Source organism: Solea solea, chromosome 4 (assembly GCF_958295425.1).
Source record: "Solea solea chromosome 4, fSolSol10.1, whole genome shotgun sequence".
Classification (NCBI taxonomy): Eukaryota; Metazoa; Chordata; class Actinopteri; order Pleuronectiformes; family Soleidae; genus Solea; species Solea solea.
Genome location: NC_081137.1, coordinates 24,065,392 through 24,089,070, shown reverse-complemented (window position 1 = coordinate 24,089,070; position 23,679 = coordinate 24,065,392). Strand labels below are relative to the sequence as shown.

The following is a 23,679-nucleotide window of genomic DNA, read 5'->3' as shown; positions in this document are numbered from 1 at the left end:
CAGAAGCGCGCAGCATGACGGGATATGAGAATCCTCCGGCGGCGCGCTGCCGCCATGTCACCTAGAGAGAAACGTTTAGCGCTTATTTCGTCTCTAGTCGTAGTTTTTCTGGCTCTATATTACATCCCAGCCTTTTTTTACGTCACTTTAATTCTTGCCGGTGTTTGTTTAGTGTGTTTTTGCCATAGCGGAGAACCGCTTCCCGCCAGGTTAGGCCTCAATCCGCGGGCTGGACTGAGGGACCCTGCTGCGCTCGGGCGGCGGTTGCTGGGTTGGGGGGTGACCGGCGTGTCGGTGGCCACACGGGGGAAAACAAAGAGTAGCGGCGACAGAGCCGAGCACCGGGAAACCGGGGGACGCTTCAGACAAAGGCCCGCCGAAACTGGGATTTATCGCAAGGAGTCCTTGGCAAGTGACTCGTTTCTTTTTAGTCCTCGGGATTTCCTCATGGGTAGCTACATCGGGAAACCCGAAAGCCCAGCTGCGGAGTTCGTGAGGCCGAGGGCAGGCAGAAATCCGCGAGAGCAGCTGCGGGAAAAGCTTTCCAGACCCAACCATGCCGTCTGCACTCCAAACCGGAGGCTGTCATTCGCTGGGTATGTTTGTAATCACACCACGCTGTAGCAACGTGCGCCGTTAGGAGGCGGTAACGTTATTTAAAAAAAGCTCGGCTGGTTTGTGGGTGTCGATTATTGACCCGTTAACCTTTGAACGCGTTGTATCGTCACAATCAACACTTCTAGTTGCCTATGAAAGCCTATCGCCATGCTCGGCTTTGTGGTATTCTCAATTTTTGAATAATTTAACTTGTGTCATACTCAAGGGTTGTATACACATCCTCACAATATTGTATTGTAATGGCCTTAAGTCGTAGACTTGCACAAGTGACACTTTCAACATAATGTAATGGATCAACTTAATTTGTGTGTATTCCTCTATTAAAACTTCTTAGTATAATCTAAATGTACTTGATCATGCTACACAGCAACAGATGACACCTGCTTTTTGCACAGTCTGAATCTTTGTGTGTTTTGAACGTGTACATTTTGCATCATAGTGTTTTTCTTTCTCTGGTAGGGAGCCTCCTGGCACAGTGGGCAGGTTCACCATAACACCACAGCGCCACTACGCCCTCCAGCAGCCAGGTATGTCTTCTGTGGGAATCCTACCGCCTGTCAAGTGGGATGGCTTCAGGAAGAAGAACATCCTCAGTCCACTAAACTCACCAACTGCTCACAGTCCTGTCACTGTGAAGATTGCCAGGCCCATCCACAACACCCCCAGGTGTGTACATGGATGCTAACTGTTGGTCAGACATTGTATTCACTTGAGGGTTAGTGTAATCATACTTTTTCAACAGCTTATTCTAACAGAAGCTGCATTTGTCTGTTTTAAGCTTTGACCATCTGGGCTGCGCTGGGCTCCCCAGGGCCCCTGTAGATCCCTGCTCCAGAGAAAGTGTCCTCAGGGTGTTGAAGGAAAGCCGCAAGAGAGAAGTGGAGGATGAGGATAGGAGCTTCACGTGTGAGCAGAGAAGCAAACGAAGGTACCAGGGTGAAGCCGTGTCTGAAAGGCAACATGTGAACACTGTTTACTGATACTACTTTGACAATCTTAAGCAAAGTAGTATATTTATATTGCAGACCTTGATTGGTTGGTGGCCAATGTACTAAGATATCTTAATAATCTGTTTTGATTTCCCCAGACGCAATGACAGCAGTGGAAGTGCTCACTCTGCTTTTGAGCCTCTTTTGCCCAATGGGGCCCCATCGCAGTTGGTCCCGAAGTGAGTGCAGCTCTTGTCTTTGAGTTTCAAGGATTATTAAAAGCCTGAAGCACTATATGAAGAATAGCATGCACGTATGAATGCTTCCCGTTTTTCCCCAGGCCAGGAAGTCTGAAGAGAGGGATGACCTCACTGGCAGAGGAGTCGATCATGAAGAGGTCTCGAACCTCCTCCATTAGCTCTGGCAGTGCGATCCACGCCCCCAGGGGAACCCCGGGGTCCATGAGAAATGCCATCCTCAGCTCCTACAGTTCTTCACAAGGCTTTAGCCAGGTAACACCTACCTGCTGTTTCACAGTACATGTGGCCTTGCAGAGATTATGTGCAGTAGTTTAGTTTCTAAAATGAGCTCTGTGTTTGTCCTCACAGTGGAAAAAAACATCAGCACACAGCTCCCCTCTCTCTAGCCCTGGATCGTCTCGCTCTCAGACTCCAGAGGGAATCTCCAAAAAGCCTAGGTAAATGGACACTGTTTTTTCTGCTGGACCAAGTCATCTACTTTTATTCCACCTTCACATGTTTAACTCGTGATTTCATTATCAGAGAGGATGACGGGCAGTCTCCCAGCTCGGCCTCCTCAGGGAGGTCAGACCAGGCGGCCTCTGTCAAGACACCTGTTACTTGTAAGTCATGTATAGAAATTATTGTGCAGACGTAGATGCTATGATTTGTTATTTGGTGATATTAATCTCAAAGCCATGTGGTTCAGATTCATCATTATATGATATATGTTGCAGCTAAATTGACTCCAGTCCCCAAGATTCCTGTCAGTGCGTCGACAGACTCGATTGGTAGTGGTGGGAAGAGAAAAAGGAAGATCCAGTTGGTGTCAAGCAACCGGGATGATCAATTTTCTCTGGTAAGTGCTACACCTGCAGACGTCTTGTTTCCAGAAACCTTCATTTTTATACTTGTGTGCTAAAGTGTCGCTCTCTGTGCTTATTGATTGGCAGCCTCCACCTTTGGAGCTTGGTTACAGCATCACTGTGAAAGACTTGGATGAAGAGAAAAAGGCTGCCATTAGCAAGATCCAGAAAGTATTGGAGACACCTGGTGAGTTGATGGAGCCAAAAAAATTAGTCTGTTTTAATTTATTTGAGAATACAAACTTAAACACGGGATGTGCGGCTGCTCCCTGCAACTTTTAGTCCTGACCAGTCTTGAGTGACTATATAAACCCCCGTCCTGTCAATGTATTCTTCTTCAGCACCAGAGCCGGAGAAGACTGTCTCTCCTCCTGTTACCACTTCCACTCAGCCTGGCTCCTCTACCAGCTTCACCACCTCCAAAACCACCCTGAGCAGCCTTCTAGCAGCTCCTCTGCCAACAGCATCCAGCTCTGCCACCCCAGTCATCAACCTGGATCCCAGCCCAAGCATCAGTGTGAGTGCAGCACCCACAGCTTCCAACCCACTGCTGGAGGCTCTGAAGATGAAGACCCACATTCCTGCAAGCTCCACATCTGCTGCCAGCACAACCACAGGTATGATCACTTCACCAAACATGTGTCTGAGGGAGGTTCTGAAGTCTTCTGCAAAATACATAACCTAAGTAAATGACTTTCTTGTCCTTAGTGCCGGCGTCGACCACACCAGTGCAACTTAGTGGCTTTAATATGAAATCCACAACTGCATTGGATTCCCCACAGCCACCTCCCACCACCCAGTCTCAGTCCTCCACTGCCGCCTTTACTCAGGTTCTTGATCAGGTCTTTAAGTCTTCCGGCAGCACCCCACCTGTAGCAGGAGCAGGCCTTTTTGGATTGACCAGCCAGAGCAACACCCTCTCTGCATCTATAACCTCTGCCCCCGTCACTGGTACGACTGCAGCCGCCAGCAGCTCCGCGTCAGTCAGTAACGCAAACCCTCTGCTGTCTTCAGGGTTCAAACCCCTCTTTCCTGTCACCACCGCTACCCCCTCAGCTACATCAGCTCCAGAGACCAAACCTCCTGTCCAAGATTTCAAGCCCATTTTTGGAGGCGTCACTGCAGGGGCTGTTTTTGGACAGCCTGCGTCCCGCTCAACTACCAACCCAGCACCTGTTGTCTCCTCAAGTAGTACATCCTCAATGTTTGGTGCTCCATCAAGCACCACCACAGCGGCCTCATCTATGTTTCCCAGCTTGACCAGCACCCTCACTGGAACAACCTCCACAAGCTCCCTCACCACGACCACCACCACACAGCCTGCAGCACAGCAGGGTGTGAAATCCTTCTTTGGAAACTGGTCCACACCATCCACCACAACAAGTACCAGCTCAGCCCCGGTGCAGGCCCCTAACACAGGGAGCACATTTCAGTTTGGAGCTGTTACAACCACCACGACTGCTGCTACCGCGGCTGCAGCTGCTGTTGCTGCTGCTGCTGCTGCTGCTGCTGCTGCTGCTGCATCTGCTGCACCTGCTGCACCTGCCCTGGCTGCCGCTACCACAGCTTCCAGCAATGGTACCTTTTCCTTTGGTGTCACACAGCCTGACCCTCAAGCTGCCAACAAGAAGGTTTTTGCCTTTGGTCAACCAGCACCCAGCCAGAACGCGACTGCGGTTTCATTCGGGGGCTTTGCCATGACCAGTTCTGCACCCACCACTGCTACAGCCACCACTCAGCCCACTTTCGCATTTGGAAAGCCATCATTTGAAGCGCCAGCAACACAGCCCACCTTTGGCGCCTCGGCAGCACAACCAAAACCTTTCAACTTTGGAAGCGGTGCAGCATCATCCACACCTGCCTCGACCCCCGCCCCAGCTCCTTTTAATTTTGGAGCTCCTGCTGCCACAACTGCAGCAATGTTTGGGACCCCGGCTAAACCAGCATTTGGAGCTGGTTCCACTGGATTTGGTTTTGGTAACTCAGCCGCTCCCGCAGCTGCACCTTCAGCAGCACCTAGCTTTGGTGCAGCAGCCCAGACTCAGAACTCCTCCTCTGCTGCATTCACATTTGGTAGCGCCGCTCCTCAGCCAGCTTCCTCTGGTCCTCAGCCTGCTCCCAGTGGATTTAACTTCGGTGGTGGTATGCCATGCCCTCAGTTTGGAACACCAGTCTCCAATAATCCTGCACCAAACATGGGAAACTTCAACTTTGGGGCTGCTGCTACTGACAAATCAGCATTTGGTAAGGAAAATGTGTTTCTTTTAAATCTATATACGGGGGGAGAGTGTCGTCAGTTGTTTTCATAAATTGTTTAAAACTTGTTATGTTTCATTTTTAGCCCAGTTTGTGTAGATTAATCATGTTATGTGCTGTTTCTTTGCAGGGACATCAACCCCATCCTTTGGCCAGAGTGCTGCTGTAGGTCCAATTCCCTTTGGAAGTCCTGGAACTCCTGTCCAAGGCTTCAATGCTGCTCCATTCGGTAGGTACTTCTTGATTGGGGTTATGCTTGTGTCCTACTGACATTTTACCAACTACTAAAACTATTTTCACATATGCTGCAAGTAAGCGTGTGTGTGTGTGTGTGTGTGTGTGTGTGTGTGTGTGTGTGTGTGTGTGTGTGCGCGTGTTGTGTCAGAGTTGTTCTGTTACATTTACATGTCCCCTGTTTTTCTTTCTTTTCAGGGTCTCCTGCGACTCCCTCCTTCTCCATCGGTGCCGGATCAAAGCCATCTGGAGCACGCCAGAGGCTGCAGGCACGGAGACAACACAATAGGAAGAAGTAGCCTGCTACATGTGTCCATCATCGCTTTCAGGGGACTTCAGCTGTTGCTGCTATGGCTAACTGGGCTAAAACTGCTCTGTTTAAAGCTTGACATCCCCAAACCAGGTCACCACCCTGCCCTCTGCTCTCCCCCCCCCCCCCCCCCCCCTTACCCTCCCTTATTGAATGGGATGTGCTGACCCAAAACATTGTGTTTGCAGAGGAGTTAGAAAGAGCACACCAGCTTGCCGAATTCATGCTGCCTGGACGACTACCCGACCCTGTGAGGGGAATGTAGCAGTGAAAAGTTAGAATCCAGAACAATGTACAGTACTTGAAGCAAGAGGAAAGACCATTGAGTCGTCTGATTCCAAACAAAAGCATATCCAAAGTTCTTTTTCCTTTTTACAGTATGAGGACACTCTCATTGGTTCATCGTGAGGAGAAAGTTGAGTCAGACAAAGACATCGAGCCTTGGCTCAAACCTTTTTTTTTTTTTTACATGAATATTTGAGTACATTCTGTCAATGAATCTGAGTAGTGTGAAATGCACGGCTGAGTCAGAAAAAGTACACAACACTGCAGTGTAAATGTAAAGTTAAGAGACGTGTGCATTTTAAATTATTTTTTTAATTGGCTCTCAGACCCTGTAAATGAGTGTGTGTGTGTGTGTCTGCACTAAAGGGCAACTTAGTAAATGTCTTAATGTAGTTAGTGAAGACCTTTTTTTGTGTTCTTGTTTCATATTCTTTGTCATTGCAAGCATTCCTTGAGTCCTTTTGGACAACCTTGTTTTGGTAGTGATTGCCAACACTGATGTAATTAATAAGTCAGTATGGGTTTGTGATTGACTACTGTTTTTGCTGTCAAACCAAAGCCAATTCAAATCCATGCCTGTGAAAACATTATGTGACCTTTATCCCATCTTTCAATTTTGAGATGTTTGTTTTTGCCAGACTACCTCTCTTTACTCCCAGGCACTGAATTCTTAGTCTTTGAAAAGTAACACATCGGATCATGTTGACTAGATCGATGCAGCTTTACTTTTCACTTCTGTTAATACAGGTGTATATTAATAAATACAACTTTATTTCTTTTTTTACATGTGCAAAACAAAACATTCTCCCCATTTCAGAATTGTCGCTGTCACAAGCTTACACTAGCGTACACAGCATTGATGTAACATCGAATGCAAAAAAAAGGAAGAAATACATGCCAATAATTTTCACTATGATGCAGGGATTTCTGTTGTCTTGAACGACTCTTATTTGCACAATGAAGTGACAAATTCTGTCAAGAAATACAAGCCCACTGATGTCAGTAATTTTATCAGAAATATTTTCCATGTAGAGTAACGATCTCTTGTGAAATGTGAGCAGTAGTTGATGGAAGTTTTTCGTGGTTAATTTTGAGTGAATAAAACTTGAGTTTTGGATATGGATGTTCCGGCAAGAACACATTCAGCCCTTTGAGGTCTCACTCATTTGCTTTCCTCTCATTAGACGATGTGCACAGACCGCTGCAGTGACTGTGAGTGGAGATGCTGCATAAGCAATGAGCGCACAAACACTGGACATGTTTGTTCTGCAGCTTTGTGGTTTCCACTCTTTCAGCGAGTGGAAAACCGTAATGACCGTTTATGTTTAAGGTACAAATTCACACACAACTTTGCTTTGTACTCCTTTTTATAAATGTACACAGTTTTGTCTAGGTTAATAAGTGTTTTTGAAATAATGGAAAAGTACATATAAATAATCTTTTTCAATAACCAGCATGTTGTCATCCAAATTTTTCATTCATCTACACAGTTCAGCAATTGGTATCATTAATGAGACACAAAACCGTTCACTTTCCCTCATCACTTCAAATTCTAATCATTTATTCTCTGGGCCGTACCATAACCTACACCCCCAGAAAACTGCATCATAGCCCAGTGTCCACTTTTTGCAGCTGCGTATGGCTTTTACTTTCTTTGAAGGAAGTGACTCTGATGTTAACTTAATGGTCAATTTCATTTTATTTTATTTAATCCCAATTTACTCTGATGGGACATGTCTCAGGGTGGCCATATCTCTGAAAATTAGTAAAAAAAACAACAATTTTTTTGGTTGAAGTGTCCCTTTAACAAAAGTTAATAATAATAAACTGCACTTTAATGACGAATGAATGAAAGATATTTGTTTCTTTAACAACATCTATGGGTTTAATTCAAACTAGCCTCACTGAACCAGACTTGTACTCATTTGTTGCAGTACCACCCCAGTCCTGTGGCTGGCGCTCATCTCATTTGTCAAAATAACAAGAGCGAGATTTGTACGCATGCGCAGCGGCTCGTGTATCGTGTCACTTTTACTGCCTGCCTGGTAGTAGCTTTATCTGTAACCATAGAAAAGAAAGCGTTCCTGAAGTACGTGGCAGAAAGCTTGTGACATGGAGGCGTCTGCTCTTGTTGCGCTGACCCTGATTCTGGGTGCACTGGTTGTCCTGGTGGCGTTAGCTGTGGGCAAGCGGAAAGAAGAAATACGACAAGAAGCGGAGCAGGCGGCGGAGTTTACCGGTAAGAGCTAGCTGTCCAGTGAGCTAACGTGAACCGCGGCTGAGTCACCGACTCGCTCACCGTTTGTGTCGGACGCTCTGACACGTTTACACCGCGACACGTCACCGCAGTCTGTTCAGTGTGAACACAAAGTGACATCTGTCAAAACATCTGTGTCTCATTCAAACTGCAACACGCGGACTTAACGACAAACTGAAGCAACTTTGGAGACTTGTCAGCTTCCGTGGACCAATGAGTAGACGTTACACTGACTGACCAATGGGACGTGGGCTTTTATGACCATTCATTACCATTCATTACCTGTTAAGGAAATTATCGTGAACAAACCTTTGTTTGTTTGTTTTTTAAATCATATTTAATTCAAATAAGAGGCTAAGTATATAAGTATAAGTAATTAGTATAAGTATATTATGAGCACCTAAGTGCCTTTCAAAATAAGAGCATGTTTCATCACTAACTTAGGTTCCACCACTATTAGATTACTGTCATTCCACTATGTGATCTATAGGGTAAGCTATCTGACACTTGAACTCATGAATGTTAACGCCTTCTTACAAAACCTTTTACGGAATCCACGTTTGAAATGGAAAATATAATGACAATCTTCATAGCTTTAAGTTTCAGAGACCTAATCACTGGACTTTGAGCAACTGTACAATGAGAGATCTCTGTAGGTTCTGATCAAGACTGATTAAGTTGTGTTCAGCTCACTGTTATCTACTTCTGTATTGACTGGAGTGTGTTACTCATACTGTAACATGATGATTGTGAATAATGTGCTCCCCTGGACCTTTGTTTGTCTCTCAGCTGAAGGTAGTGTCGTGAAAGGAGCTGCACCCAAGAAACAGAAGCAGGACAAGCTACGCAGCCGCAAGGATAAAGCTGCACAGCACACTTTCAGCCATCCTCTGCTGGCAGCCTCACTGAAGGTAAATTGGAAGACACACGCCGACTGTATCCGTCTTTTCCAATTTCTACTAAAATATTGATATACAGGCCTTTTGTTTTGGACTGCATTAGTTGTGCTAGGAACTGACAGCTGAGTGTATATGTGACCTGCATCCTTGTCTCTCTGAAGCCGTTTTTTCAGTTTGTGTATTTGTGTCCCTGCTCGTTTCAGGCTCATGGTGGGAATGTGACGTGTATTGATTTCAGCAGTAATGGAAAATACCTGGCGTCCTGCGCTGATGATCGAACGGTCAGGATCTGGAGCACCAAGGACTTCCTGGAGCGGGAACACAAGTGTCTGAGAGCTAATGTTGATCTGGATCATGCCACTCTGGTCCGCTTCAGCCCAGACTCTAGGTCTCTCCCTCTTCAGTACATTCATAACTAGATAACAATGTTTTTTGGATACAGCCACATGATTGATGGTTACCTCCACTGCCTCCTATACTGACTGTCACCTTTTCACTGTAGGGCCTTCATCACCTGGTTGGCCAATGGAGATTCCATTCGTATCTTCAAAATGATCAAGAAGGATGACGGTACTTTCAGCTTCAAAGCTGCTGCTGAGGACTTCCCTCAGAAACACAAAGCTCCCATTCTCAACATCGGTATCGCAGAGACAGGTAAACAATACAGAATGTATGCAATGAATTGTAGTTATCGGCTTTAGGTCTTTGTTTTCCCTTTTTTGTTCTGATGGTGTCTGCACCATGAAAACGATTTACTTTTTAATTGATTTGGTTAGTTTAGAACCTAAATTTGCTTTATTATTGAGAGTACAACTTCACCTGCTTCTACAACAAGCTGCTTCTAAGATCCCATGGTGACTTGTTTCACGTTAGTAGAATCACTGCTGAGAAATGAGTCTTTAACATGAGTCAGTATGATTAGTAATGCTTTCAGTTTCTCCTTGTTTGGCTCCTGCCAGAAATACATGAGTGCTGATTCTGTTTCTCCTCTTTGCAGGCAAGTTCATCATGAGTGCATCCACTGACACCTGCATCCACATCTGGGATCTTAAAGGAGAGATACTAGCCTCTATCAACACTAACCAGATGACTAATTCTTATGCTTCCATTTCCCCATGTGGCAGGTCAGTCGCCGTCCCCCTCCTGTCACTGCAAACTCTTAAAAATGTTGTCACTCTAGCCTAACCTTGTCTTTTGTGACCCATAATGTGATCCATGTACTTAATCAAATGTGACTGAGGTAGAGATGCAAGTGTGTGTCGTTTGTTTCCGTTCTCAGGTTTGTGGCATCGTGTGGCTTCACTCCTGACGTGAAGGTGTGGGAGGTTTGCTTCGGGAAAGGAGGAGAGTTCAAGGAGGTGGTGCGAGCGTTCGACCTGAAGGGCCACTCTGCTGGGGTTCACTCGTTTGCCTTCTCTAATGACTCTCACAGGTAACAACGTCTTCTAAAGTGATGATGGGCTGACTGAAACTGTTGATTTTAATATGCAGTGTATTAACTGCCTTTGTCTATGTTTTTGATGTATTTATCAGAATGGTGACTGTCTCCAAAGACGGTACATGGAAACTGTGGAACACGAATGTAGAGTACAAAAAGCAGCAGGATCCCTACCTCCTGAAGACTGTCCCCTGTGTGGCATCTGAAGGTAGTCGGGCGGCCTTGTCTCCAGACGGCCGGGTGGTGGCCATCAGTGACAGCTCTAACGTGGCTCTGTACAGTGCAGCGAGCGGCCAGCTGGAGGAGGAAATGCACGGCATCCACAGCGAAGAGATCACTGACCTTAGATTTGACATTAATGGACGCTTCTTGGTGAGCAGCGGCGACAAAGCTGTCAGAGTGTTTCACAACACCCCGGGATACAGGGCAGCCATCGGGGACATGAAGGACATGCTGAAGAAAGCCCAGAATGAAGCCATGAAGCAGAGACTGGAGCAGCAGATAAAAGAGGCTCAGAGTGCCCTGGACGCTGTGCTCGCTGCTTCTGTGGATTAAACGAGCACTGAAACAAATGCACTCTGATTGTAATACTGACTGAATGTGATTTTCTTTTTCCCAGCCTCAACTCTTCCTCTGCCACTACATGCTCTGGTCAGCGAGGAAAGGAATTAGCATGCAGTTTTAATAAAGAATATATTTTTAATGAAAAATAAAAAGGGTTTGAGTTGAGAGAATGTTTTCTAATGTCTTTTGTACAATCTCTTTAATCTTGTATACAAACTTCTGCAGATTCAGTTTAATGGCCAACAGATTGTTACATGTATGTACAAGCTCATCTCAAAGTTCTGACTTTCTGAAAAATAATTACTTGGTACCAAAATGATTAGCTATCGCAAAATATTGTCGACTCATCTCATAAAATCTAGTCATTTTCTCAAAATATTGACGTATTGTGTGTTTTCATGTCAAAGATTTTGATTGTAATGATCATGAATTAATAATTTGACTTTGTGACCTACTATCTCCAAATCTTAGTTTCTGTTTGTGTCTTACTCAGAATAATGCCTAACTACAATATTTGACTCATCTCAAATAATGACTTATTGAAAACAACAACTTCAAACTGTGGTACGTGTACCAGCCATGGTACGGGAGCTTCCTCTGGTGGTAAAATCAGAAATACTCTTCTACTGTATATAATGTATATGAGTATTAAACAACAAAACAATAATATTAAATAATAAATACAGTCAACCCATACCTTGCTCCATCTTAGTATAATTTCTATATATCAATGTGAAGTATATATATCATCCTTTCCAGGTTTGAGTTGCACATTTCTGACATTTTCTGGACCAAATGATTACTCGATTAATCAAGGAAATAATCGACAGATTAATAAAATATGAAAATAATCATTAGTTGCAGCCCTAGAGAGACCTATTTACACCACTGTATTTTAACATTTAATGATGCTGTTACTGTGAGAGCTCAATATTTTCTCAGGTGGTACTTGGTATAATAAACAGTTTGTGAACCACTGCACTAAAACATTTGTATCACTGTCACAGAATAATTAAGTGTGTCAGATTGTGACTATAATGATGTGATTATAATAAATGCTTTCAAATATTGTCTTTCTGTCAGAAAAAAGGACTCAAAATATATCAAATATAAAAAATAAAATAATATTTTATTATTTATATATAAATATGTATATATATGTATATATATATATATATATATATATATATATATATATATATATATATATATATATACATAAAATACAATCAGAGAAGAATGATTTCTTCAAATACTGACTTCTTATCCCAGAATACCGGTTGTGTGTTTTTGGCTTTGTTCAATAAAGTTTTTCAGTGAGTTGAAAAGGTGGCAGGAAAGGGGCGGGGTGTGAACCGGAAGCAGTCGCTGCGTAGCGAGGCACGTTTTCGTGCTGTGGCAGCATGGACCTCAGTATCCTGGTGTAGAAGTGTGAGGACATGTCTGTAGAGATGGTGGAGCTCACAGTGAAAGCCCCAGAACCGGCCCGGACCGCCTGGGTCCTGCAGCAGAACCGCGTCTTCCTCGACTTCTTTTGGGACTTGGCCAAACCGGACCAGGAGATTCGATTGAAGGCCGTGGAGAGTCTGATCCAGTACCTGAAAACCAACAACAAGGTGAGGCTGGAAACCGGCATGGTTCTGCTGGACCGGGACTAGAACCGGAGAAATGTGTAGCAGTAGCAGTGTCAACAGCAGTGGGAGAATTAATATAGTTCGTTAAATATCAATAAAACACTGTAAACAATGATCTTTTACAAGAAAAGTCTAGTTTTCAACATTTTTACCTAAGTAGTATTTATGAAGAAATGATATTATACAGAGTGAAGGTGACATTGTTACGTTATTGTCTTACTAACCATCATTATCAGTGTGGAAACATGTTGTGGTTTACAGATTTGGGGATTAGACAAAATTGGACACACTAAATTGACTGACTTGTGTGTCTCTGTGTGCCTGTGCTGGACTGGTGCCTTTTGCCTTTATGTCAGCTGGGATTGGCACCAGCGACCCTCATGTGGAGGATAAAGTGGTAGATGATGGTCGCATGGATCTTTGTTATATTCTGTCCCGAGCTCCTACAGAGACACTTGTTATGTGACGGTTGATCCGAGGCGATGTCTTTATCTGTGAAACTCAGTTTCTTTACAGCATACAATGTGTTTGTCAGGACTGTGGCACCAGAAACAAGTCCAGGAACAGCCAATAGAAGCACAAGCTCTTTCTCTGATTGGTCAATGCCTCCCGGCCCGCTGCAGATCTTTGTTCTGAAGCTGTAAACGGAGCTCAAAGGAGATGCAAAAGTCTCGTTTTGTGTCAGATAACATGAATTACATGATGCTGAAAGTTTATTATTGGAATATTGATCAGTAATGCCTACTTTTTAATAGCAGCTACAATATTCCTCTGGAAACAAGAAATCAACTAAAACTTAAGAGCTGTTCCATTAGTTTAGTTAAATTGTATGATTAAGTAATTTGTTAAGCAACAAAACAGACAGAGATGAACTGGTAGAAGCTTCTCCTCTGGTAATATTTGGTATTCTTTTACTCTGAAAGGAATGAACTTTGTTAGTGATAGAAATATTAATACCAAGTGTGGTCAAAAAGGAAATAGGGCTCCACTCAAGTTGTGTTTTTCTTTGTGTTCTACAGGCAGATGAACATGACTACACCATTAAAAGACTCGTGGATGGACTGTCACATACACGAGAGACAGCGAGACCTGGATTCAGTCTGGCTCTGGGACACGTGAGTGGAGACAACTGTCAAAATAATCCATGTCTCTTCATGTATCATGTATCTAACCCACATTACATTACGATGTTTGTTCTCCAGGTCTTGAGTGCGTTTGAAGACATCTCCCTGCAGAGCATCCTGGACAGAATCAAAGAGAAGCACAACCTGCAGACGGTGAAGAAGGTGAGTGTTTGGTGACGTTGATCTTTGAGCTCCAGCTGTTTTTATAAATCACACTAGCGTCTGAAATGTTTTCTTGTGTCTTTCAGAAACTCGTCAGAAATGCTTTGTTTGGAAACTTGTTCGGTGTCCTCGCTCTGCATCAGTCCGGCCGCCTCTCCAAAGTAAGTCGACTCACTGCCGTCACTGCTGTTTATTTGTAAAGGAAGGGTTCAGATGTGTGTGTTTGTGAAGAGACCAGACTTCAGACTCCGTGTGAAGGCCTTTGTATGTTTGTAAGACTGTTCATCTTCTGTCTCCGGTCTCTGCAGGAGCCGCTGGTGGTGCTGGGATGTGTGCAGCTCCTCCAGAGCCTCACTCAGCACAGACAACATTTGAAGGACCTGCCCAGTAAGACCATGGTGGACATCCTCACCGAGGTGTGTTCACTCTCCCTGAAATCCCTTTCATTGAGCTCTAATTAGCTCATGAATAAGAGTTATTCAGAAGGGGTGAAATATACCTTGTATTTTAACTTAAAAAACGTTGAAGTAAAAAATATTCATGCTGGAAATTTGATCTGCAACGACTGGAGCTGCCAGAACATTCAGAACCAGAACCGGCTGACAACATTATGTTTTATAACCACACACACAGCACAACGTCTGCAGCAGAAGAAGACAACAGTGATGATGTTTTGCAGTGAAACTGGACGACACAAACAAATGAAACTGTTATGTAGCGACTTGGTTTTGACAGATTCTTTTATTTATGAGCCGTCTTCTATGAAAGCCATTGCATTTGTGTGTGTGTGTGTCAGATCCCAGAGGAGGTGTTTGAGGAGGTCCTGCTGACCACTCTGAAAACTGACCTGGCGTCAGCCTTCAACACTCCCGAGCAGATGCAGCTGCTGCTGGTGGCGCTGCAGCGTTTCCCACAAACACTCAAACCAAATAAGCTGAAGAAGCTGCTGGGCTCCTCCACCATCATCAATGCTGACAACATCCCAAAGTAAGAAGTTTCTGCGTTTGTTTCCACACACTTGTGGAGCTGCTTTTTGTTTCCATGAGTGATCACTGCAGCAGATGTTTTCACTGTCTCTGTCTCTTCCCCCCTCTCACTCCAGGCTGACAGAGGTGTTAAAGACTGCGGCCAACTCAGTGAAGAAGGAGTGCGTCCTGCCCACGGTGGCTCTGGACCTCCTGAAGCTCTCACTGAAGGAAGACAGCTTCCAGCTCTTCTGGAGTAAAGCCATCATTGACGGCATGTTGAAGCAGCAGCCAGGACCAACGTAGTGAGTTCTCACATGAAAGAAGGAATGACACATTTACATCCTGCTTTGTATTTTCACTAAATCTGTCCCTGCTCCCTGTTTGTGTGCAGTTACCTGAGCTTCCGTCTGCTGGGCAGCGCTCTGCCTCTTCTGTCTCTGGAGCAGCTGAAGGAGGTGCTGTCTGGAGAGGTGATGGAGCGCTACGGGGAACACGTGTTGTCTGCTCAGGTCAGTGATCACCTCTTGTTGATTATGATGAGCAGATTACAATCTTTAAGACTTAAGACACAATTGGAGGTGCATAAAATATCATTTATTTTAATGTGAATCTGTCCTTTAATGACTTTAAATTAATTTAGACAGAAATATGGACCCAACAAGTTACACAGACAGACAGACAGACGATCTGTGGAGAAAAAAAACTGAAGAATTGAGGAACGGGGACAGAATAAGGATGAGAATAAGGGCAACATCAATCAGTGTTGTGGAGATTCAAGGGATTTCAAGAAGAAAAATATACCCAACAAGCTTAGAGGACGAAAAGTTAAAGGGGCTTTATGTTAGATATTCAACTAGGGTTTAAAACTTGTAGTGCTACTAGAACATTTGTGTATTTATTTCATTCTTATATTTATAGTATTTGTTGGTAACTTTTATTGTCGGTGCAGACAATGACTTCCATCATTTTCCTCCCGTAGAAACCCGACCGCTTCAAGTTGGCTCCAGAGATGGACGTGTTCGTGTCTGACTTCCTGCAGAGCTGTGAGGACTCAGACAAGCAGCTGGTGGTGATGGTGGCCTTCTCCTCGCTGGCTAACCAGGGTTACCCTGTGGTGCCGTCGGTGTGGAAGGGGGTGCAGCATCTTCAGCCTGCAGCGCTGCAGAACTACGTGCTGTGGCTGAAGAACATGTTCACGCGACCTCAGCTGGACCAGCTGCTGGACTTCAGCACTCGCAAGCAGAAAGTCAATCAGGAAGAGCAGGAGCAGTGAGTGCATCTCTGTCTCATCTCTGTGCCTTTGTCGTCTGTTGTCTCCGGGTCTAACTGTCCACTGTCTGTCCTCAGGAAGGAAGTTGTGTTCCGTCTGAGGAAGTGGATCGTTTCCCGGCTCACCTCCATCATTGACAACCACCAGGTGAAGAAGCAGGAGGATCTCATCATGGACGTGGCCAGGTGAGACTTGCTTCTTGTTGCCTGCGTAGTGAAAGTCTGTGTTTACGACATCGCGTCACTTTATGCTTCTTCTCCAGGTTTGTGTTTTTCCACGCGTTCTTCAGCACCAAGAAAGCCACGGAGGACATCACCGAGACGACAGAGAAGCTCTCTGTGCCGGTCGACGACAAAACAAGAACCGCGCTCGTCACGTCTTTCTTTGGGTGAGACATGAAAACGTCCAGAAAACATGAACCTCTGTTCACAGTCGGTGTGGCTCATTTCTCCAGGCCTTTGTCAAAGAAAGAAAACATAAGAAGATATTTTATATGAACGTTCATAAAGAAACATTCAAAGACAGATTGTATTGAGTGAGAGAAGCTTGTGAAACAAAGATTTTAACAAAATAAAACGCCACATTTTCTCTTATTTCCAGCAGCAGCTACAAATAAAATATGTATTGCTTCTAATATACTGATAAATAATAACATTTCTCATATGAAGTAATTGTTTTTTTTCTTGCACCATCTGTGCGTGCGTCACACTGTTTTTCTTCCCCCTCACTGTCCAGACTCCTCCTGTCCATGCACCACCTGCCCCTCACTGAGGACTCGGCTGAAGGTGAAGCGGTCGGTCAGAAGCGAGTGCTCGGTGTGACGGCAGATGGAACTCTGTGGATCCACCACGTGGCTCAGTTCGCTCAGCTTCTGCTTCACCAGCCCAAGTTTGTCCAGAGCAGCCGGCCTTTCAGTGCCGAGCAGAAACAGGCCTGGGACAGGTATGATCATGTCCTGCTGTGACTGAGCGTGATGCAGCGTCACTCTTCCTCTGCCTGTGACTGACTGAGTGTGTGTGTGTGTGTGTTCTTCCAGCATGATGGAGTCTGTGGCAAAGCTGAGTAAGAAAGCAAAGAAAGACCAGACGGCCGAGAGCAAAGCCTTTCAGCAGCTTTTCCTGTTGGTCGGCATGCACCTGTTCAAGGTACGACATCCAAACACAGCCCTCGTACAGTCACGCCGTTATTCTCTATCATTGTATCCTTGATGCTGTTGTTGGAGGACTGTAGTTTTTCCTGTAGTCCTGAGTCCATGTGTGCGATCAGCTTGTTAGTGTGAGGTCGTCCATCCAGGAACTTGAAATATTCAACAAATGTACCGGTCTGAATTATGTCGTGTTTTTGTCGCTGTTGCATCCGTATAATGAGTGCTCTCATATACACATATATACATGTATACATATATACATATATACATATATTACATCTGCAGGCCCCGGAGGAGCTGCTGGACATCATGAAAGACCTGCAGAGCTGCGTGGACAACGCCCAGCAGACCAAAACAAAGAAAAAGAAAAAGAAACCAGGTGAGTCACATGATGATGATGATGATGATGATGAAAGTGTTGTCATTGACTTTTAACAGAGCAGCGAGTCACACGCCGCCAAACTGAAATGATGAACCGTTTATTAATTAATTAACTATTTTGATAATCGAATAATTGGTTTGAAGCTTTTTTCATGATTAAAACAAGATTTCCGATTGTTAAAGCTTCTTAAATGTGAATATTTTCTTCATTTCTTTGCTCTGGATAACAGAGAAATCATTAAAAGTCAATCATTTTGGTTTGTGGACAAAACAAGACATTTGAGAACATCATCATTTGCTACATTTTGAATCTTAACACTGATGTTTGTGTTCACATGTTGTTTTTTGCTGTCGAGGAAATCACTTGATGCTTCTATAAAGCGTGTGTGTGTGTGTGTGTGTGTGTTGCAGCCACAGGCAAGGACGAAGAACCTGATTGGGTGGAGGTGATGGTGGACATCTTGTTGTCCCTGCTGTCCCAGCCGAGCAGACACATCAGACAGGTCTGCAAAACCGTCTTCTCCTCCATCTGTCCCCACGTCACCGCAGCGGCACTCACCGCCATCTTAGACGTAAGTTACGCGTCAGTGAGGTTTGTTCTGGTTATTGTTTACCACGTGACAATAGTGTGGGTGGAGTCTTTGTGGTCTATGGACTGCAAAATAACCTCGGTCAGAGCAGCTTTCATCAGTTTGTTGACGATAAGACAAATTGAGAAAAACAACCGTTCTCTGCATTTAATGTCCTGATTTTTTTGTTTTTGTAGGTTTTGGACCCAGAGACGGATAACGAGGAGGACGGTGCGATGATCATCACCGACGACAACACCGACAAAACCCAGAAGAAGAAGTCAAAGGATGAATATGATGATGATGATGATGACGATGATGATGAGGAGGAAATGGTGGTCAGTCACCTCATGTGTTGTCACACAGTTTTCTACATGAGAATCAGAAAATGCTCACGTTCTAAACCTCTAAACTATCGTTTCTCTGCCAGGAGGAAACCTCAGATGAGGACTCTGACAACGACGAGGATGATGAAGCAATGGAAGAGGATGAAGAGGAGGATGATGAAGAGGAGGAAGACATGGAAGGAGAAGTGGTGGACCAAAGTTTCCGTTTGGAGTTGATGAAGGTTTTGCAACAGCAGGACGCTCTGGTGAGGACGCTCTTTACATTTAAATCTCACTTTATTGACCAGCAGGGGGCAGTGCTACGTGTTGAGTCCTGTCCTTCTCCCACATTGTAATCAACTGTACAGCAGATACATGATGTCATACGTCCTGTGTTTATTTCTGTGTTCAGGCCACGGAGGAGGACGAGGCCAGTGATGAAGATCTGGACGACGAAGCCATGATGAAGCTCGATAAAGGCCTCGCAGCTCTGTTTTCTGAGCAGAAGAAAAAGTCCCAGGCCAAGAAGGACGAGAAGACCAAACTACAGAGGGAGAAGTCACTAGTCCGAGACTTTAAGATCAAGGTGTCGTGTCCTCTTCTCCTCCGTCTATAAACGATATGAAAATCTCACATAATCATGAAACCTAATGAAACCTAATGAAACCCTAATGCCTGGTGTGCCTGGTGCAGGTGTTGGACCTCATTGAGGTTTTCTTAGCGAGGCAGGCGGGCAGTCCTCTGGTGCTGGGTCTGGTGGAGCCTCTGCTCCTGCTCATCGACAGAGGAATGAGCTCCGACAGCAACCAGCAGGAGCAGGACTTCCTGCGCCGAGCTGCAGACATCTTCAGGTAACTTGAGACTTCAGCTGTGGACCGAGGACATTCACGTTAAACATGATCACATTGAGGGTTTAGTTCCACCCCACAGGTGTCTCCCACACTTGTTCCTGTTTGTGAGTTTCCTCATGATCCCCAGCATCAGGAAGTGCAACTGCTGTCACTGTAAAATGTTAAAAACACCAAACTCCCCTGAGAGTTCTTCCTCTCTGAATATCTCAGATCAACACTGTTTTTAAAAAGCGAGAAAATGAAAACACATTCTTTACAAAATCAAAATGATTCTGAAACTGTGATATTTTTTACTTGATACTTATTTATTTGTATTCATTCCTTCAGGAACCAGCTGTGTCGGTCTAAGGTTTACTGCAGGACCGTTGGTGACAGACAGGGGGAGCTCCACGACCTGCTGCACAAACTCATGACTAAAGCCCAGAAACTGTCGGACTCGTCCGTGTCTCTCTACTACTTCAGGTACAAGAGAAAAGAAACGTGATGACTAACATCACGCAGCTACAGCAGCGTCACACACGAGCAGACTCACTTTCATTTATTTTGTCTCAAATAAATCAGGCCATCGTGTTTTTGCTTACAGTGCGTCGCTGTATGTGATGAAAGTCCTGCGAGGAGCTCCGCCTCCTGCTGACACTGCAGAGGAGAAGACGGCAGAGAGTGAAGTACGTTTATCTCAAAATACTAATAATCTGCTCTCAGGTGTTACAACTACAGTTAAACGTCTAACTCTTACAAGCTCGAACACAAGTTTACTCGATAGACAGCGAGTAGTTTCACATTTACATGGTGTGTGTTGCATTTTCATCGTTCCCATAATATCCGGTGTTGCTCTGAGTTAATTCAACATTTAATTGTGTAGTTAACCGGGACAGGAAGTGCGTTACAGCTGCATAACTCAGCCTCGTTTAGTCTTTAGTGTCTGTTTTCACAAAGAGTTTTTCACTCAGTTTCTTCTCCATCTGTGTTGTAAAGATCACTGCAGTCATTAAATAGTTTGGTTGATTTTCTTTGACTTCATTTGTCTGGTTTCGGTCTAAATCTGAAATTTCTGCCAAATGAGAAATCTGTTTCCACAGAAACGGTGTGACAGCGTCAGGGGAAGTAAATAATCCTTTCTCACAGCAGACACTGTGACTTGTCATAATTAAAGTGTTAATGTAATCGTGCAGTGTGTTGCACCTGTTCTTTTGTGCTGTCTGTCTGTCTGATCTGATCTTCTGTCTGTCTGTCTGATCTGATCTTCTGTCTGTCTGTCTGTCTGTGTGCAGTTGCGGTTCATGGGGAACATGGATGTGGATCGCGTCTCCGGCGTCTTCAGAGACGCTCTCACCTCGTACATGAAGAGGAGGAAGAGTCCACTGACCACGCAGATGTTCACAGATCTGTTCAACAGATTCCCCGTGAGTAGAGCGACGCGTGTCCTTCAGAGAACAGGTCACATGACCTCACGCCCTGTCACTAATGCAGCGTGTGTGTGTCTGTGTGTCTCTCTGTCTCTCTGTGTGTGTTTGTGTTGCTTCCCAGGTCCTGTGTGTGAATCTGTTGGACACGGCAGTTGAGCACATCACGTCCGGGGTCAAAGAACATCAACAGGTAATGATTTTAATAACTGAATAAACACTTGACCCAATGATAAAGACATAAAGATCTTCTCTCTTAAACCCATAAAAGTCGAAAGAATAAGTAAAATGAAAATAGCTTATTTTAGTTTTGTGTCAACTGAGGCGACACATTTTAATCCTTTTGTTTTAATGCACTAGAGAACTTTGTCCTGCCTTCTTTTCTTTGAATTACTCGTGAATAATAACAGCTGAATAATGTTAGAAATTGTTATTTTGTGCTCTATTATTGCTGATTAATACAGATTTTAATGCACTCGTCTCTACAGCAACAGACAGTGACTGAGTCCAGATTTATAGCAGTCTATTTGTACTTTGCTCATTTTCAGCTGCCACGCATTCATTTAGTAGCAGCTCATTCTGTTGTTTGATCCACATGTATGTTCATTGATTTCCGTCTGTCTGTCTGTCTGTCTGTCTGTCTCTGTGTGTGTGTGTGTGTGTGTGTGTGTGTGTGTGTGTGTGTTCAGGGCCAGGCGTGTGTGCTGGTGCTGCGTGCGATGCAGAGCCGCGAGGTCCAGAAGCTGCTGAGCGGAGCTCCATGGACGGAGCTCAGTGTGAAGGTCACGAGTCAGCTGACAGAAGTAAGTCAAGTCAACACAGTTCCACGTCAGAGGGTTTTAATACGGAACATTTAAATGGTATTAAGTTGATATCCGTGCAGTCTCTGCTGCTGCTTATATACATGACTGTAGTTCTATAAACACATCATCACAACATCACTGTCTGCTCCTGGTCTCTTTCCTCTGTCTCTATACAAATAAAATTGAATTTAATAATATAAAACCAGATGGTCGTCCTGCATGTCTGTCTGACCCACATGTCTACTGTCCTCAGAGTCTGCAGCAGGTCAGTGAGACTGAGAGCAAAGTGGTGAAGGAGAAGGTGCTGAAGACCCTGGAGCTCTGTCAGTATCTGGTCAAACAAGTTCACCACCAGGTCAGTTTGTCTGTGAGCGTGTGAGAGGATGAACTCTGCAGACGTGGTGGTTCCTGTCCTGACTCTGTCCTGACTGACTGTGTGTGTGTGTGTGTGTGTGTGTAGAAGCTGTCTGTGGACCTGGAGCCTCTTCAGCAGGCCCTGCAACTTCTGCCCACCGTCATCTCCTTTAAGAAGACGGGCAAGATGGAAGACACGTACTGGGCGGTGGTCAAACACTTTGGAGTCGTGTGAGTAAATGTGACCAGCTGTCAGTCATACTGGTATTATGGGATGTCATTTACAAAACTGACACCAGATTCTATTGAAGACCTGAAACTGCTGTCGTTTACTGACTTTATAAATCTAGAGAAATGGGCTAATTCTCCCTTCCATTCAAACACATGCAGTTCTGCCCCCTGGTGGCTATTCAGTATATTCATACTTCTGTGTTGGCATCAACCTGCAAACAGCAAGACTGTGTCCACGTTTGAAAAGCAGGAACTGAAAGTGAGAGACCAGACAGCGTAGTAATCAGATTACAGTGAACTGGTCATTAACGAGCGTGTGAACACTCACCAGTCTGTCGTCCTCCTGTTTTCTAACCCTGAGGAGGTGAACAGTAGAAAGTACAATGCTCCACACGTGTGTTATTGTGTTGTTATTGTGTTGTTATTGTGTAGCAGGGTCGTTGATCCTGGCTCAGCTTCTTTTCTCCTCTGCAGCTTGTTTCTGTCGTTGTTTTCTTGGCAAAGCGCTGGTTTTTGGTTGTGATGAAAAACGTCACTGACTTTGTCTGACCTGAAAACTTTAAACCATTTGTAGCTTTTGTTGTTTTTGTTGTTTAAGTCAAGACACAAACAACAGTGAAAGAGCCACGACTCAGGGTTCTGAAGGACGATTCTGACCGTGCTGAAATAAATTCTGTGGCGTTACTGTTCACAGATTTAAACCTTAAAGGTTCTTTTCTCAGCTTCTTAAATGTGAATGTTCTCCGGTTACAAAGAAATCATTAAAACTGAAACATTTTTGCTTTGTGGACAAAAACAAGACGACATTTCCAGGTTTGAGAAACTAAAAGTAATCGATTCATTGAGAAAATAATCGACAGGTTAATGAGATTTTGTTGCCGCTCTAATATATCATTTATTATTTTGCTTTTTGCAGGAAACCTAAAGTTGAAAAGATAAAGCCTGACAAGGACGCTGACAAAGCAGCAGTTCCCAAGAAGAAGAAGAAAGGTTTTCTGCCCGAAACAAAGAAGCGCAAAAAACGCAACATCCCGGATCTGGAGCCAGCGGGCGAGCGCCCGGCGCCCGCAGACAAACCCGGAGTCAACAAAGGACAAGCCAAAAAGAAACAAGACAAGAAATCAAAGCAGAAACGACCGGCGGCGCAGGGAACAGCGGCGGGAAACCCAGCCAAGAAGAGCCGGACGCAGTCGGAGAGTAATCCAGCCAAGAAGAAGAAGAAGAAACCCACACACAAGTGAAGTGGACACTTATTTTAATGTACACAACGTTTGTTTGTGGTCTTCAGTTTACTTGGCTGACGGTTTCCTCCCTGAAATGTGTTCCTTTATTTTACTACGAGAAAATGTAAATGTGTGGGAAGTGTTTTTATGTGTTGACTAAAATACTTAACAATAATAAATGCATTTCTCTTCTTGGCAATCCAGCACAGCTCTACACTTGAATCTGCTTTGTTCAACAGCAAATGTAAAGAATAACTTAACTAAAAGTCAAAGTCTCAGCCTCCCACAATAGAAAACATTGAGACCGAAAAGAAAACTAAAAATACTAACTTTTAAAT

At 44.4% G+C, this 23,679-nt stretch overlaps 3 protein-coding genes across 3 annotated transcripts; all 3 read left to right on the top strand.

Annotated features, from left to right (window-relative positions):
- Positions 1-24: 24 nt before the first annotated feature.
- Positions 25-7,187, top strand: pom121 (POM121 transmembrane nucleoporin). Its single transcript, XM_058626719.1, has 13 exons — positions 25-596; positions 1,078-1,284; positions 1,397-1,546; positions 1,706-1,786; positions 1,888-2,059; positions 2,156-2,244; positions 2,330-2,409; positions 2,524-2,645; positions 2,740-2,839; positions 2,994-3,269; positions 3,361-4,896; positions 5,039-5,137; positions 5,341-7,187. The coding sequence occupies exons 1-13, from the start codon at positions 25-27 to the stop codon at positions 5,439-5,441; spliced, it is 3,585 nt and encodes a 1,194-aa protein (XP_058482702.1). The 3' UTR covers positions 5,442-7,187.
- A 574-nt stretch (positions 7,188-7,761) lies between these two features.
- On the top strand, positions 7,762-11,070 carry tbl2 (transducin beta like 2). Its single transcript, XM_058626723.1, has 7 exons — positions 7,762-7,976; positions 8,784-8,905; positions 9,097-9,281; positions 9,396-9,547; positions 9,891-10,017; positions 10,173-10,325; positions 10,427-11,070. Exons 1-7 carry the CDS (start codon positions 7,850-7,852, stop codon positions 10,884-10,886), a joined length of 1,326 nt encoding a protein of 441 aa, XP_058482706.1. The 5' UTR covers positions 7,762-7,849; the 3' UTR covers positions 10,887-11,070.
- A 1,191-nt stretch (positions 11,071-12,261) lies between these two features.
- mybbp1a (MYB binding protein (P160) 1a) lies at positions 12,262-23,544 on the top strand. Its single transcript, XM_058627941.1, has 27 exons — positions 12,262-12,511; positions 13,549-13,644; positions 13,732-13,815; positions 13,902-13,976; positions 14,124-14,231; positions 14,612-14,802; positions 14,918-15,085; positions 15,175-15,292; positions 15,763-16,052; positions 16,131-16,238; positions 16,316-16,441; positions 16,789-16,995; positions 17,090-17,198; positions 17,486-17,579; positions 17,993-18,153; positions 18,348-18,488; positions 18,581-18,742; positions 18,889-19,062; positions 19,170-19,327; positions 19,655-19,789; positions 19,911-19,992; positions 20,599-20,730; positions 20,855-20,923; positions 21,420-21,533; positions 21,787-21,888; positions 21,994-22,118; positions 23,035-23,544. Exons 1-27 carry the CDS (start codon positions 12,335-12,337, stop codon positions 23,357-23,359), a joined length of 3,831 nt encoding a protein of 1,276 aa, XP_058483924.1. The 5' UTR covers positions 12,262-12,334; the 3' UTR covers positions 23,360-23,544.
- The last annotated feature ends 135 nt before the right edge of the window (positions 23,545-23,679 follow it).